Genomic DNA, 15,905 nt, shown 5'->3' with positions numbered 1-15,905 from the left:
TGCTGAAAAAGTTTGCTGACCCCTGAGCTAGTTGGTCAAAGCTGTTTCTCGGGGTGTGGCTGGCTCCTACCATACGCTGACAGCTTTTAGGAGCCACAGGTGAGAGAGCTGAGTGCAGGGTGGGGACCAAAGGTGGATAAACTACCTCAGAAGGAGCACAATGTGTTCCCCACCAGAGGTACTACCCTTCCCCTAACACCCCCCCCCACACCCCAAATATGCAGTCTCTTATGAATAATAGACAGTCTTTTAAAAAAATAGGCAATAACCATTTAAATCTTACATCTGTATACAGAACACACAATAAAGAAAATAATGAGGCCATCATCAGTGTCCCCAGCATCACATTATAAAAGGATTTTTAAATAGACTGCTGCCTGACAAAGAAATATTCATCAATCATGGGTTTAATTTGATTTATCTATAAGTTAATGTATGGTATGTGTATTAAACCATTTTTAAAAGCGTACTGCCTATGTGGCATTCATAGATTCCCCATCAGTGGCTTAGTGGATCACAAACTGTGAAGGCCCAACTTCAGTAAAGTGTTAAGCCTTACAGTGCAAATCCTATGCATGTTTGCTCAGAAACAAGCCTAGTGTAGCTCAATGGAATGTATTTTCTATTAAGAGGATGGTATGGAGGATTGTGCTGCTATTTGAATTAAACCAGAAAATGCTTAAAAGTTGGAGCAGCATGCCTACAATCATACTTTTAAAGAAAGGTGTGATTCGGCCATAAAGGAAAAGAGGGGGTGGGGAAGAAAGAAAAAAGGAAATATTTTGGGATATTTCATTTTGTTGCAACCAAAATAGATGTTTGTTGAGATCAGTTACCAAGCAATATTATCCTCCCGTTGGAGGAAGTTAGGACTAGGCAGAGATGTACTGGTCTCCACTCCACACCTTCCATCTGGTCCAGTATGATCAACAGGACTTGGGATGCCATGGTCAAACTACTGTTCTGCTCCACCTCACTGTTCCCTTGCCATGATTAGGATTCCTCTTGTTAATCATCAGTCTATTTGGGTGTGTGTATGGTGTCCACAGAAATAATTCTAGAGGGAGCCAGACATGTGTCTTGTAGCTACAAGTTGTTGACAATTTGCAGTCTTTATGGCAATTGAACCCTATGCACTGTTATATGGTGTTGAAGAGAAGCAACGAGAAACAACACCTGAGGTGGATGTAGTTTCAGCAAACTGGAAGCAGGTGGATTTTCATAAATTACGACCTCCGTAAGGAAATATGTGAATTGAGGTAGGAAATGTAGCTATACCAGATTGCAGCTATTACAAAGGCGGCATTTTTTCATCTCCGCCAAGCTAAGCAGTTGGCTCCTTACCTCTCTCGCCCTGACCTAGCTACTGTGATCCACGCGACGGTCACCTCCAGACTGGATTATTGTAACTCGCTCTACGTGGGGCTGCCCTTGAGACTGACCCAAAAACTCCAGCGGGTGCAGAATGCCGCAGCGAGACTCCTTACGGGGTCTTCGCTGCGAGATCACATTCATCCGGTGCTATACCAGCTGCACTGGCTCCCGGTGGAGTACAGGATCAGGTTTAAGGTGCTGGTTTTAACCTTCAAAGCCCTATACGGCCTAGGACCCTCGTACCTACGGGACCGCCTCTCCTGGTATGCCCCACAGAGGAACCTACGGTCTTCAAACAAAAACACCTTGAAGGTCCCAGGCCACAGAGAGGTTAGGCTGGCCTCAACTAGAGCCAGGGCCTTTTCGGCTGCGGCTCCAACCTGGTGGAATGCTCTGTCACAAGAGACAAGGGCCCTGCAGGACTTGACATCTTTCCGTAGGGCCTGCAAGACAGAGCTGTTCCGCCAGGCCTTTGGTTAGGGCGCAGCCTGACTCCCTCCTTTGGCAACCTTTACAAAACTTTATGGCTGCCATCAATCTTGATTTTAATTAATTTTTATAATGTTTTTATAATGTCGCACTATTTTGGTGTTGTTAGCCGCCCTGAGCCCGGCTTCGGCTGGGGAGGGCGGGATATAAATAAAATTTATTATTATTATTATTATTATTACCATTGGTAGAGCTCTTCAGTGGATCAATTTCCAACTCTGATTGGCATGGTTTTTATTTTCTGCATCCACTTCATCTATCAGTTTCTTGCACTTCTCTATTATTGTGCTAAATATCCACTCACTAGTTTCCCAGTGTTGTTCCATTGTTCCCAGCAACTCTAGTATATGTGCTGTTTCAGAGCAACATCATGAGATCAGAAGAAGCAGTTTTCATCTCGGCTGCCCAGAAGGGCTCTCCTCCAGAAAAATGCAGAGAGGACAAGTACTGTATTACAGTGTTAATCAGAGCGGTCTCAGAGATCACTTGAAACCTCTTGTATAGTTGGACGTGTGTGTTTCTATGTACATTAAAGTAAATAAACACATGTAAGATTCTAGCAAGCCTACTCTTAACCCTCTTGCTGATAACCCTTGTTTTTAATCACTATCTAGAATTGTTTGCCAACATCCCCTATTAGTTTTTAACTTACAGAAGACTGTCTTTAGAGCATTGGTTTGCTTTTTAAATATAATAATCTGAACAACAGATGCTCTTGAACATTGTCGCCCAAGATGTTTACCTGCCTGAAGTGATCCTCTCCTAGTGCCATCTCTCTTAGTGTTGCTGTCCAATTCAGACAACATTCCTGCCCTCATTTATCATTACTGCTGCCCTGTGGTCCCCTATATTAGGGTGCTCAGGTGTGAAAGAGGCTAGCTTGCCCTGCAAGCGGCACATGGTATGAAATGTCCTCTTCTCCACAGCTGTTAAAGATGCAGAAGCCCTGTGCAAATCTCCTGTCCCTTTTAAATGGCCTTGCATCATGAGATCTGTTTTGTGAGTATGTGTGTTGTAGGACATAATTAATACCCCCAAACACCAAAACCCATTCGCGGCAGTGCCTTCCCAGAAAATAGGTTTAAGAGGCAATGAAATATCCTTGGAGTGGTTTTCTGAATGCTTTTCTGAAATCATAGATTTCTTCTGGTCAGTAGATCTCTTTAAAAGGCTATTCCTTTCTCCTTATCTGATATCTGAGATGCTTTTTCTTTTCTTTTTTGAAAGGTACTCATTGACAGTCCCTGGGAAGTAAAATCACAGCTACAGAACAGTGATTTATGATAATTTTGACAGTTTTCTATTTATCTTTCCTTTTTCTCTTTCGTTGGGTGCTATTTCACTCTTAATGACTAGCCTTAACCATTTTTGAAGCACTCTGTGAATAATGGAGTTAATGGCCTTGAAGAAGACACATTTTATTACTAATAAATGTGGATTGCATATAAAGCCTACCATGGAATCACATTCTTCTGCCTTAGTCAGACCACACTTTGAATACTGTGTCCAATTCTGGGCACCACAATTTAAGAAGGGTGTTGACAAGCTGGAACGTGTGCAGAGGAGGGTAGGACTCAAACCAATGGCTTCAAGTTGCAAGAAAGGAGATTCAGACTAAACCTTCGGAAAAACTTTCTGACTGTAAGAGCTGTTCAGCACTGGAACAGACTCCCACAAGAGGTGGTAGACTCTCTGTTATGCACTAACCTTGGATCCTAGAACAATAGGCAAGTAGGATCCTAGAATGCAACAACTGCCTTGCAGGACTCTGAGTATATTTCACTCTCCTTTTTTGGAGGTTTCTAAACAGAACTTTATGATTCTATGAAAAGGATTTGAAGTATGTTGGCATTTTTATATGTTCTTCTTTCCTTGTTTGTAATTTCTACATGAAACCTCTAAGTGGGGTTTGGAGTACGTTGTCAGCAATATGCTGATGACACACAGCTCTGCTTCTCCTTTACATCTGCAGGTTAGGCAGTGGATGTGCTGAACCCTTGTTCTGCCTCGGTAATGGACTGAGGCACGGTTAGTGGGTGGTTCTCTAGACCAGATTCTTTAGACCAGAGGGGAGGTTGCTTGTTCTTGATGGGGTTACACTCCCTCTGAAGGAGCGGGTACATAGCTTGTGTGAACTTCACAGTTAAGTAATTCAGGCTTTCTTCTGAGTAGGCATGTATAGGATTGTTCTGTACAGGTTAGCAAAAGTTCATCAGGACATGTTGTCCCTGCAGTTGCTCCTTTGCTGTGGAAACAGAAACACAGAGATTACTTAAATCCCATTACTAGACATCTTAGCTGTCCCATTCATTTCCCGACTGTTCTATTCCTCTTTATTAAAACCTAAAATTAGTCTCGCAAGAACAAGTTCATGCCCTTACAAACCACAAAACTGTGTACCCTCTTCCAAAGATATTTGCAAACCTGAAGTGATCAGAGACGCCAATTAAAATAATATTAATAAAATGCAGAAGTAATTATGGCAGGAAAGCTGCTCCAAGAGATACAGACATCATTGCTGACTCTATGTGGGTGCAGATGTAGCTACTATATTTAAACTCCTGTTATGCTTTAGAAGTTTTGTTTTAAATAATGCATGTTTTTTTTCTAAAGGAGGATTAATTTATGTAAAGCTTAAAAGAAATCTTCAGCTTTTATTTTTAAAGTAATTTAAGTCCTTGTAAGCCTTGGGGCTGCTGTACGAACTGTGTGAGCCGCCAACTATAAACCCTGCTTTTATGAAGCTGTGTGGGCCTCATTTCCCATTTCTGTATGTATTGGGGGGAGGGGGGAGGATGCTTGCTTATTGCACCATATCCTCATGTTTCATGGGCTACTTTTCTAGGGGTCTCAGAGGCTACCAGATCACAGATACTACTAGGCACCCTTGCCTCTCAGTAGAACACAGTACATTATGTTTGGGATCCTGGAGTTGCAGAGACCAGCTGTTAGAGGCTTGGTTTTGGGACTCATGCCCCCAGAGCCGTATGGGTCTATTATGCTGCTATTTCTGTTGGCAGTCCGAGAGTGGAAGGAACAAGTTGTGAATCTTCTTATAAGTAAATTAAAATGTGTGTTTGTGAATCTAGATGCATGAGATGTCAAGCAGCATGGACCCATTGATTCTACAGAAAGGAGAAAAAGCAACAAATGCTTTTTGAGCAAAGGGTAGTGCTACAGAAAGCAACCTTTGATCTCCCTCATGGTCCCAATTGTATCATTTGGGATGCTCAAGGTACAGAAAATCCTAGCCACTGATTTTCTTTAGCCAGAATGCTCAAAGGCATAGTTTTCATTTGATCTGCTTGCTCCTGTGCAAGACAGGCAGGGATGCTTTTTAAAGCGACAACCCCCTATAATCTTTTAAACGGATAAAGGCCATTTTCTAGGATTGCCTTTATAAATTTGAAATCCACTAAAGAAATAGATAATTCAGTTTTTCACTGGGGAATTTGGAGCAAATGCAACTGGTTACCTGGCATCATTCAAAGCAAATTTGTTTGTGATGTGCTTTCCCCTTATACATGGGTCATGAAATTCTACTTTCTGTTTATGCTATAGCAGTAGATGCCAAGTAAATTGGAGCAATACTACTGAAAGCTTTTATTGTCATCATTTGCTTTCCTTCCTCTTAAATTTCACAAGATAGTGAGGAGCATTATAGTATTTTTTCTTTCTTTCTTAATTCAGTGGAAGATGAGAAGGAACAGGCTGCAGTTGTAAGCCTGAAAGCAAGCATTAGAAACATAAGGGAAGATTAAAGGGGACCAGGATAAATGCAGGACAAACTAATAGAGAGAACCAGTGCTTCCCCCCAAAAAATAATGTTTAGGGGTACTCTCATTTTAACTCATGAAAATCACCATTTTATAATTCAAATTGGGGAAAATAAATACAGTAAATGGACAAAAGTACAAATGTTATCGGGTATGCGTCCTCCTGCGCAGGGACGGAGGAAGGGGTGTGTGTGCGGTGAGGCCATTTTCCCCTGGTGTCACCACTGAGGGGGGTGACAAAATGCTGGGCGGCACTCACCGCGGGGCCTGCAGCACGCCCGAGCCGCACATCTCTCCTGGGAGTGACACAGTGGCTTGAGTGCCCGCAGGCTCTGTGTTGCCCTAAACGGTCCACCCGCTGCCTCCCCCTCAGCTGTAGGCTGGCTGAATGGGAGAAGGCAGCAGACTCCTCGGAGATCCCCTGGAGCGCCCTGCCCCTGCTCGCCCTGCCCCACAGGTGGTTGCCCCCTGGGCGCAGGGCACACGCGCCGCCCCAGGCGCCTGACTGGCTTGCTTCGCTGCTGCCTCCCCCCAGGAAAAAAGCACTGGAGAGAACTAACTTGAGAGAAAGTGGCCTTTTTGGGAATCGTTGAAGCCCCACCCCCTTATAATGATCACACTTTTCTGTATACATAATCATACAACCCATTCAACATCTAGCAAATGTCCTGGCTTCTCTTCTGCAACCCCTGTGCACCCCTCCTCCATTTATTCCAGAGGACCCCCAACTCTCTGGACCAGATTTTGAAGATATACAGGGGGCTGAAGGGGAGAGGAGAGGAAAGAATAGCCTCACTATGGAAGTAGACATTGGCTCTTGTAATGTTGCATCTCATTCATATACCCCAAAGCTTGGTCTTGGCTTTTAGGTATCCCATAAGTAAAAAGAAAAACATATATAGCATTGTACATCACCATTATACTCATTATGTATTATTATTCTTATTTAGGAATATTTATATCCCGTCTTCTAATTTAAGTTCTTGAGGCGACTTACATTATGTATGCAAATAACAATTAAATTAGACAGTGATACAGTAAGTCACCACAGCAGAACATTCCAGCAAATGTACTTCTGCACCTTTTGAAGAGGCTAGGGCCACATTAACTGGACCCTGAATATGTGGGGTGAGCAGGATTTGTAGTCCTGTGCAGTGCTATAATTTAGTTACGTATTTAAAATGTTTACAGAAGATACATTTTTAGCCAGTCTTTCCTCAATTAGAACAGGGCAGTGTACTTGGTTGTCCCAATTTTCTTCTATCTAACAACTCTTAAATAGGACAGATTGTGAGACAGCAACTGGCCCAAGGTCACTCAGTGAACTTCATGGCTGAGCAGGGATTAAAATCTGGTCTCCTAATCCAGTCCTCTAAGCACTGCTATAGCATATGGGCTCACAGGGATCGGTAAATTGAAGAATTCTATTGGCAGGCAGTTGTATAATGATTTTAGTACCCGGTTTTTGTGTGTGTGTGTTTTCAAAGAAAATAGCAAGGACAGCTATGCTTCTGAATGTATAAGAATTTCTCCAGGTTTGGTTTTCCCAGCATAAAGTTCCAGTGTCAAGAGAAACTGTATCTTGGGGTTTTTAATTTTCCTCCTGCATAACTCGTAAAGGTATGGGAACCCTTTGAGGATCCTGAGAAGGCAACTTGAAATGTCAGCTCATGTAAATGCAACCATACAAGCTGAAAAAAATTATTTCCGAAGCGCTTGGTAAATATGTAAAAATGCATTTCCTAAAAAGAACCCTTCATTTAATACGTTTGGGAAAGTGCCCACTTGAATTCACTGAGTTTAAAAATGCCAAATTAACATTTTTTGCTCCATTACATCCCTCAGTCTTAAAAAAATTCCCAAGAGCAGACAGCATGAGAATGTGTTACGCACTGTGGTTAAGAAAAGCTCTCACCAAATATGTTTTCTCTTCCATTATCGTTTAAGAAGTTGCTTTGGCTGGCTTGTTCATAGTGAATGAGTGGTTAGAAACCTCACAAAAGACTCATAATGTTGATTAATGATTGTGGAGGATTTCCTGAATGGATAATTCAATGGCAGAGGTGGGCTTTGAGACCTGTGCTTTGCAGGTGTGCAAGAGAAGCAGCACTTTTCATTTTGAAATATGGCAGAGATTGGAGACTTGCTTGCTGGATTCAGCTGGGTGTGCAGCTGAGGGGTGAGGGTCTGTCCAAATTGCTCTTTGGGAAAATTGGTTAAGAGTCTGCTTGCTTCCAAGAGGCTCTGCTTGGGTACATGTAAATAAAGAAGATACTATGAACACATCTTCAGCTTTCATTGCTCTCACATTTCAAAGGAAATAAAGAACAGCCATGTTGTCCCAGAAGCTTCTCACTGTTCTAATAATAGTACATTTAGTCTCAGTCCAGGTGTTTAGTGTTGAACAATTGGGTTAAATGCCCCTTCTATTCTAGCATACAATCTTTTGCTGGCATCTTGCTGTGTAGTCATTTTTGTTTGGACCAGAAATGGGCACTAATGACTCGGCTCTGATTTAATAAAAGAATCAATCATGTTCCAGAGCTAGGAAAAAGCCAGGTACCTGAGGGTTTGAAGCTGACACCTACAAATTTTAACAGTTGTGCTCAAGACTAGTAGCAGCACTTATTGTCTTATTTTCTTGCTAGCAACAATAGGACTAAAAATAGGACACTGGTGGTAGAATAAAGATTTCCTTACCGTAGGGCAGTGGTATAGACTAATATTGTCTTTGTATTTAATGGACAAATTAACAAAACAACTTATATAATAGATGATTCAGATGCATAGATAGTGCCGGATTTACGTATAAGCTAAACAAGCTATAGCTTAGGGCCCCCCTCTCTCGCCCCCCCCAAAAAAAAAATTAAAGGAAAAAAACTCCTGGATGTACATTTCCAAAATATAAGATAAAATACAAATAAAATGACTTTAGATACCTATTAGGTCCATAAATTACCATATAGCATATATTCAACAGAAAAAACAGTGACAATTTGTTGTTGACAAAGGACAGCTGGACATATAAAGGGCCCCGTTACCTTCAGTAGCTTAGGGCCTCATCAAACCTAAATCTGGGCCTGTGCATACAGATGACAGGATTCCATTTATTTCATTTCTAAATAAGGTTTAGATTGCATATATCTGTCCTTCAGTGTTTTGCAAATCTTAGCAAATTTGGTGCTAATTTATTTGATTGCAAGAGAAGCTTTGCTGGATCAGATCAAAGGCCTTTAAGACACAGAGCAAATGAAGAATGCATTATTTCAGGTGAACAGAGCAGGCTATTAGGCATACAGTATACTGTGCACATCATCCTTTTGATACAGGGCCTTTGTAGGTATTTTCTGCCTCCACAATCAATTTAATTAAAAGTCTTTTAGCTAATTCTTTCACTGGCCCATTAGAAATCTTCTTCCCATATGAACCAACCCAGACGCTACAATCACCATCTGTAGTCCTCCTTTTTGTGCCTCCTCCACAAGAGGTCCTGAGGGCGGCAACATAAGAACGGGCCTTTTTTTGCAGTGGCTCCCCGTTTGTGAAATGCTTTCCCCAGGGAAGCTCACCTGGCGCCTTCACTGCATATACAGTATTTAGACAGGAGGCAAAAGCATTCCTCTTCTCCCAGTCCTTTGACTAATTAAACTATACATGGCCTTTTAATCTCTCTGTCTGTGTGTGTGTGTGTTGGGGTGTTGCTGTTTGTTACTATGCACTGTATTTTTGTGTTTTTATATTGTAAGCCACCCTGTGATCGTCGGATGAAGGGTCGTATAGGAATTCAATAAATACAGGCAACTCCCCATTTACGTGCAGGTTGCATTCTGAAGTACTGTGTGCATTAGTGGGATGCACATAAGCCTGCCCCTGCCCCCTTCCAGTGTGAAAAATGGGGTGTGTGTCTCACTTGGAACACATGCAAATGGAGAGTTACCTGTAAGTAAGTAAGTAAATAGCTAGCTAGCTAGCGGACTTGGTAAAGCTATAGTCAGCTCAACTTCATCTCCTGTAATGCTTCTGAGATTTGCAACTCCATCAGAGGTTGTGTTTATGTGTTGTTCTTGGCTGTCATCAGTATTCCTCATACAAAACAGACCTTTGCAGACGGATGTGGAAGGCCCACCTTTTTATCAATGCCCTGGCCCCCATAATCTGGCCTGATGCTTCAAGCGTGGTGAAGGATGTTATCCCATCACTAGATTCCTGACAGCAGGGTGCAGGGAACTGTAGCCCCATGGGTAACCTACATTTCCCAGGATTCTTTTTTTTTTGGGGGGGGGGAAGCTGACAAAACCTTCAGTGATTTTCCAATAACCTGTGGGGGGGGGAGAACTATAATAACTTCTGCCTTTCATGCCTACATTGGATCGGGCTGCAGTACCGTCATAGTTTCGTTGTGGAATGCTTTGCATCTGCACCAGTGAGCAGGAAATTAGTTTGCTTAAACCGTGTGTGTGTGTGTGTGTGTGTGAGAGAGAGAGAGAGAGAGAGAGAGAGAGAGAGAGAGAGAGAGAGAGAGAGAGAGAGAGAGAGAGAGAGAGAGAGAGATCCTTCTCCTAGGCGTACAAAGTGACTTTGCGTTTACGGGGCTTTAATACATGTGGGTTTCTAGACCATTCAACTACAGCCAACTGATCCATACCCCCCCCCCCATCCTAGTCGGAAATCGCAATGACCGAGAGTCATTGGAAAGAAGCGACTCTTAGCCGAGCACTGAGGCGAAAGCTGAATCATTTCTCATTATTATTGGGCTTTATAAACAAGAATAATGTTACACAAATAAGTATACCAAGTTTGCTCACGTCATTTGTATATCACAAAAATAGCACAATAAATGTGGAAAATATCTACAACTATAGATATCTAAAAATATCTAGTAGTAGTCAGTGTATGAGTTCTTGGTTTATTAATTGGTCATTTCTCGCACGGGCTGATCTGCTACCGGCAAGAGCGCGTCGCCACCTTTAAGACGAGGAGGCGCTGCAAAGCCGGCTGCCTCCAAAGCTCCTCCTTCTTCCTGCTCGTCAGAGCTGCTTAATATGGCTGCCTCCATCGCGCCTCGGTGTAGTCTTCCTGCAGCAATAGTAATAGCTCTTTTATTGGGTTGCTGTAGTCTAGGGATCGCAGACGGAATCCAGGTACGCGACGGGGGCGAGGGGGGCCGGCTGGCTTGAGCTAGCTGAGCTGAGTTGCACGGCTGCGCAAGGGATTTGCTCCTGGTTCTTTCCCCTCCCTGACGCTCCTGTTTCATTCAAACTAGCATTTGAGCTTTCACTTCCCAGTGTCCCCTCTTTGCTGCTGTGAGTGAGTGACTTTGTGTAACCCAGGAGCCTTTTGCTAGGGATTAAAATCGTTCTTTGAGAAGAAGACGTTAAAAGCGAAATAAAAGCAAGCACAACTCTAGGAGTACAGTAGAAGCCTCTGGTTGTGGAAATGCACCTTTGCGGAACAGTTCCTACGCACGCACCAGAGCCAGTTGCAGCAGGGTCGGTTCCAGGTTGTGGATCAAGGCTTTGGAGACGTCCTCCGGCCCCGCCCAGCCTAGTCTTCCTAACAGGGTTGCATTTTATGAGTAAACAGGTGGGACTGATCATCGCCACACCTTGCCGCCTCAGCTTGTTTGCTCGTCCTCTCTCTCTGGAGGCGCTGCAGGAAGGATGAGGCCTGTTGGACCTCATCCTCATCGCTGCTGTTGCTAGAGGGACAGGGCAGGCATTCAGGTGGGCCAAGGCAAGGGTCAGCCACTCAGTTGCTCATGCTCACCTGTGCAACTCTAAATCTTTCGTACTGTGCCTTAACAAGGAAACAGAGCCTTTTCCCCTATGGAAGTTGTTCCAGCCATTCAATCTTCTTTTCTGCATATGTGTAGATATTCATAACAAGGTAAAAACAGCCCTGCCAGATCAGACTTGGGAGTCAATAAAACCAAGCATCCTGTTACTTCCAGAGAGCATGCAAGGAGGGCAGGATGGGAGAATATCTCCCCCACGTTTGTTTACCAAGAATAATAATAATTTAATTTCTATACTGCCCTTTATCACTTGTTATGCGCTGGTGGTTTACAAGCACAGGCACTTGCACGTTAAAAGTATAAATGCATGACAAAGCAAATTAAAATCCTATTTAAATCAAATCGGAACAGACAGACATGTTCCTCAGTTACAGCTGACCAAAACATATTGGCCAGTCCAGAACTCGGCCACTTCATTCAGCTGACAATGAAAAACATGCAGTGATATCACTAGGCCTATGTCTTAGCACCTGGCTTTTGAAGGTATGCTATCTGTGAGTGTGGAGATTACATATGGCGCTGATAACACCTCACCTTTGTCAGTTTAATGCTTTTGAAACAGTTGGTAAGACCTAACACATGCTTGGGGGTATGCCATAAAGGCCAGGATACCTAAAATATTGCCTCATTTCCTACATATCCAATCAAACACTGTGCTTTACAGGAGAGGGCATCCTGCAGATACTAGCTTATAAGGAGGCCTGCTCCACACGGTGTTGGAATTGGGCCTTTAGTGTGGTGGGTATCTTGGAATTGCCCAAGTTACATGTCAGACAGGCTTTTTGGAGGTCTGTGGGAGACTTGCAACAGCCCTTCTGTGTGGAGATACCCCAGTTGGTGTCTGTATTTGATTTGAAATAGTTTTTTATGGATGTAATGGTCTGTAACTGATTTTATATATGAAATTGGTTTATATATGTTTTTATTGTGTGGTGAAATTGCTTCAAGATGCTTCTTAGGAAGTGATTCATATATGAAATAGGAATAATAATAGCAGCAATCTGTGTGAGAGTTGTCCTCATATTAACACTTGCTGTGTGAAACATAGTCATGTGTAATTGAGCAATGCCTATTGAGAACACTGAAGACACCTGTGGAGACAGGCTGAGAAAGCTGGAGGGAACCATAGGCACACAGAGGCAGGAGCAATGAGTTACTTTTCTACTTATTGCCCAGTTTTCTCCTCCAAGCCTAAAACAACCTAATTTCCACAGTGAATATAATTTGTAGTCTGGCAGTAAGCATCTTCAGGTCTGGCCCAGTTTTAAATAGGTAAGTTGGCTTGTGAATCAAACTGGCTTCCTACTCCAGTTCTGCTGAGGTATTTTATTTTGAACCCTGGAACTTCCTATACTGTAGTCCTGTTTGTAAAAATTTGAGCTACTGTTAGATTTTGCAGCATTCACAGAATTAGTTCTTGTGGCAAACTGCAGTGGCACAAATCCTTCCTGTTTATCAATAAGCAGTCAGCAACAATCGGTGTTCTTGGATGTTTGTTTCTTGCATTTATTTTGTTTGTTTTCTCTTCAGGATCAAGCAGAACAGTTTTTTAGAAGTGGACATACAAACAACTGGGCAGTTTTGGTAAGTTTCTACATTTTTGTCCACTTCCCCATGATCAATGTGCACAAATATTCCAAAATATTGCCACTTTGATGGTGTATGGAAATGCTTTTTGCTTGCACATGGGGGTGGAGGGTGGGATAGACGATTGGATCCCATCCCAAAATGTTACATCCACTAAGCTTCTGAAGCGCATAAATAATTCTAATGAAAATATTGTAACTAGTATCAGTCACCATTTGTTTAAAAATAAAACATAATGGGGAAAAATGCCCCTCATATTAGCCTAAACCACAGTACCCAGAGACGCATGGGAGAATCATGTATTCAGTCTGTATGTGCACATGGGAGAATTGCACACAGAACAGAGGTTTTGTTTTTTTTAATATAGAGTTCTTATTGCAGCCTCTTGCTACTGAAAACAGAATTTGTTTCTCAGTTCAAAATGAAGCTTGCTGCTGAATCATAAGAAGCATCTGGTGAAAGCTTCAAAGAAACATTTGGCTGCATACACAGTTCCTCCTTCTGCACTCATATAGTTTTGTGGGGCTGTGGCTGTAGAATTAATTCTACTGTTTTCTAACCATAAATATATCCACACATGCTTACTTTTTCCTGACCCTTTTAGGTGTGCACATCTCGATTCTGGTTTAACTACCGCCATGTGGCCAATACCCTTTCAGTTTACAGAAGTGTCAAGAGACTAGGCATTCCTGATAGGTAAGAAAATATGGAGGTTGTTTACAGCTTTAAAGTACTAAGACAAACGTAAAATTGGGGGGGTGAGGGGAGAGAAGGGGTCAGTCTGCCTTCTCAGCAGTGGTGCCCTCCGTGTGGAACGTCCTTCTATCAAATGTCAGGGAGAAAAAAGAATTACACAACTTTTAGAAAACATATCTGAAAATTCCAGATAACATTCCCCCCACCCCCAGTACCCAGAGAGGCAGGGAAGTTTTTAATGTTTGACATTTTATTATTTTTTGTATTTTGCTGGAAGCCCAGAACGGCTGGAGAATCCCAGCCAGATGGGTGGGGTATAAACAATAATAATATATTTTTTTATTAGGCTCTGATGTTGTCTGTGCCCACCTTGCTTGCTGCTATATGTCCACGGGTGCTAATTATGGTTCATTCTAACCAGGTTTTCTGTCGTAGTTAGGTTTTGTAGATGGTTAAGATAATAAGTTGCCGTTGTAAGACTAAAGAGATGTTAAGGCTGGAAGTCCAGCTTATTCAAAGAAGGAGGGAAAACTGGAGATGCTGATAGCCTGCTTATAATTTCTTCATAATGATTAATAGATCTTCTGCATTATGTTTGAACTGACCCTTAGTGACCTTCCGGATGCTCAGAATATGGGCTTCCAGTTGTTAAATTCCAGCTGATCATCAGCTGAGGTGGCTGTGACTGAAACATGTCGGAGTCTGGATTAAAGGAAAGGCAGTGCGACCCAAGTGTATGGTTTCTCTCTCATTTTGTATTGAGTAGGCTGATTTTCAGTCACTTCCAACCTTACATTTCTCGCATAGAATCACAATAGATACGTAGGAATAGGCCATAGATCAAGTATGTAGTTGCTAAATATATGTGACTATACTTGACTTTAAGTTTTCCAGAAAACACATTGCCATTTTAGTATGCCTTGATTAAAAAAAGATTTTATCTTAATTAACACATCAAATGATTAATCGGCAAGGTCTTAAACTAAAGGGAATGCTTGCTTCTTTTTGACAAAGACATGTTTGCATGTTCAAAGGGGACCAAATAGGTACCATGTTTTGAAGTGTGTTACTTGCTACAGCTGAATTTCTGAGGCATTCCTACTGAGATCTTTGATGGTTCAAAGGATTTTCAAAGGCACTGTGTGAAAAGGTGTGATCACTTGAAAATTCCAGATAACATTTTTTCCCCTAAGATGGGATTTTTTTTTAACCCTACTCTCACCTTTTGGATGAATCTGCTGCCATCTGATTCTCTGCTTTCCCAATTTTAACAGACTATTTGTCAGTTCTTTGCTTCATGTGTATTTCCTTTCAGATGCATTATGTTCCCTTTGTGCTGATTCTGCTAGTACATCTCTTCAGCCAAAAAAATAAACAAAGGACCATGACAGCCATCAATACAATTTGCAGGTGGCTTCATTGTGACATGTCATCCTGCCAGTCACTAACATACGCATTGTGAAAATGACTTTCTGTGTTGTTTAGAAGGACTAGTGTAGTGTCGTGGGTAAGGATTTGAATTAGGCACTTGCATCTCAGTTCAGACCTCATACTAGCTATGAATTTGGACTCAGCTTTCCTGCTGCAAGTAAAATGTTTTAAGTGTATTTTAAGTGCAATATGTAATGTGACACTAGATGGCGATAGTGATCCTTATGGAAAATTCAATTATTTTTTAAAGCAGTTTAAAAAAATCATTTTCAGAACGGTTTTTATATGTGTGTAAATTCCACCTTTGTTTGGTGTGTTTTTGGTACACCCATTTACACACCCATATTTCAATAAGAACAGAACTGGGTTAGTGGTCACAGAATGCTGACTGCCTCATGAGAGGAAAAACTAGAAAACAGGATGAAATACAGTGTTGATTGTTTATTTCTGTTTGCATGTCTTATTATTTCTAGAGTTTACATCTTCCCTATGTTCTAGCCTGCTGTTTTGAAATTTCTCAGCTCTGGCTGGCTGGTCATTGTTAGAGTCCACAGTCCAGAGATGTTCTTCTTTAACATCCACACAAGATGTAGTGGACACCTGCAAATGTCTCAGCATTGACTTCTTAGGTGTTCTCTGCAGAGTTCACCAAACTCTGCTGGCTCCAAAAATCATTTTGAGAATTTGGCGTGGGAGTTTTTTGAAGAGCAAATCTTGTTAGAACTGCTTGTGTTGTTTTTCCTTCAAAATGCTCCTGT

At 42.0% G+C, this 15,905-nt stretch overlaps 1 protein-coding gene across 1 annotated transcript in view; it reads left to right on the top strand.

Moving 5' to 3' along the window:
• Nucleotides 1-10,630: 10,630 nt before the first annotated feature.
• PIGK (phosphatidylinositol glycan anchor biosynthesis class K) overlaps nucleotides 10,631-15,905 on the top strand; it is a 101,681-nt gene continuing 96,406 nt past the window's right edge. The window contains exons 1-3 of the mRNA XM_081914669.1: nucleotides 10,631-10,780; nucleotides 12,964-13,017; nucleotides 13,625-13,716. Of these exons, the coding sequence (XP_081770795.1) occupies nucleotides 10,682-10,780; nucleotides 12,964-13,017; nucleotides 13,625-13,716 (245 nt within the window). The 5' untranslated portion in view covers nucleotides 10,631-10,681. The remainder of the gene's footprint in view (nucleotides 10,781-12,963; nucleotides 13,018-13,624; nucleotides 13,717-15,905) is intronic.

This window comes from Podarcis melisellensis (genome assembly GCF_964234715.1).
Source record: "Podarcis melisellensis genome assembly, chromosome: 6".
NCBI classification, from domain to species: Eukaryota; Metazoa; Chordata; class Lepidosauria; order Squamata; family Lacertidae; genus Podarcis; species Podarcis melisellensis.
The sequence above is the reverse complement of the archived record's forward strand: the minus strand, read 5'-3'. Positions and strand labels throughout refer to the sequence as shown.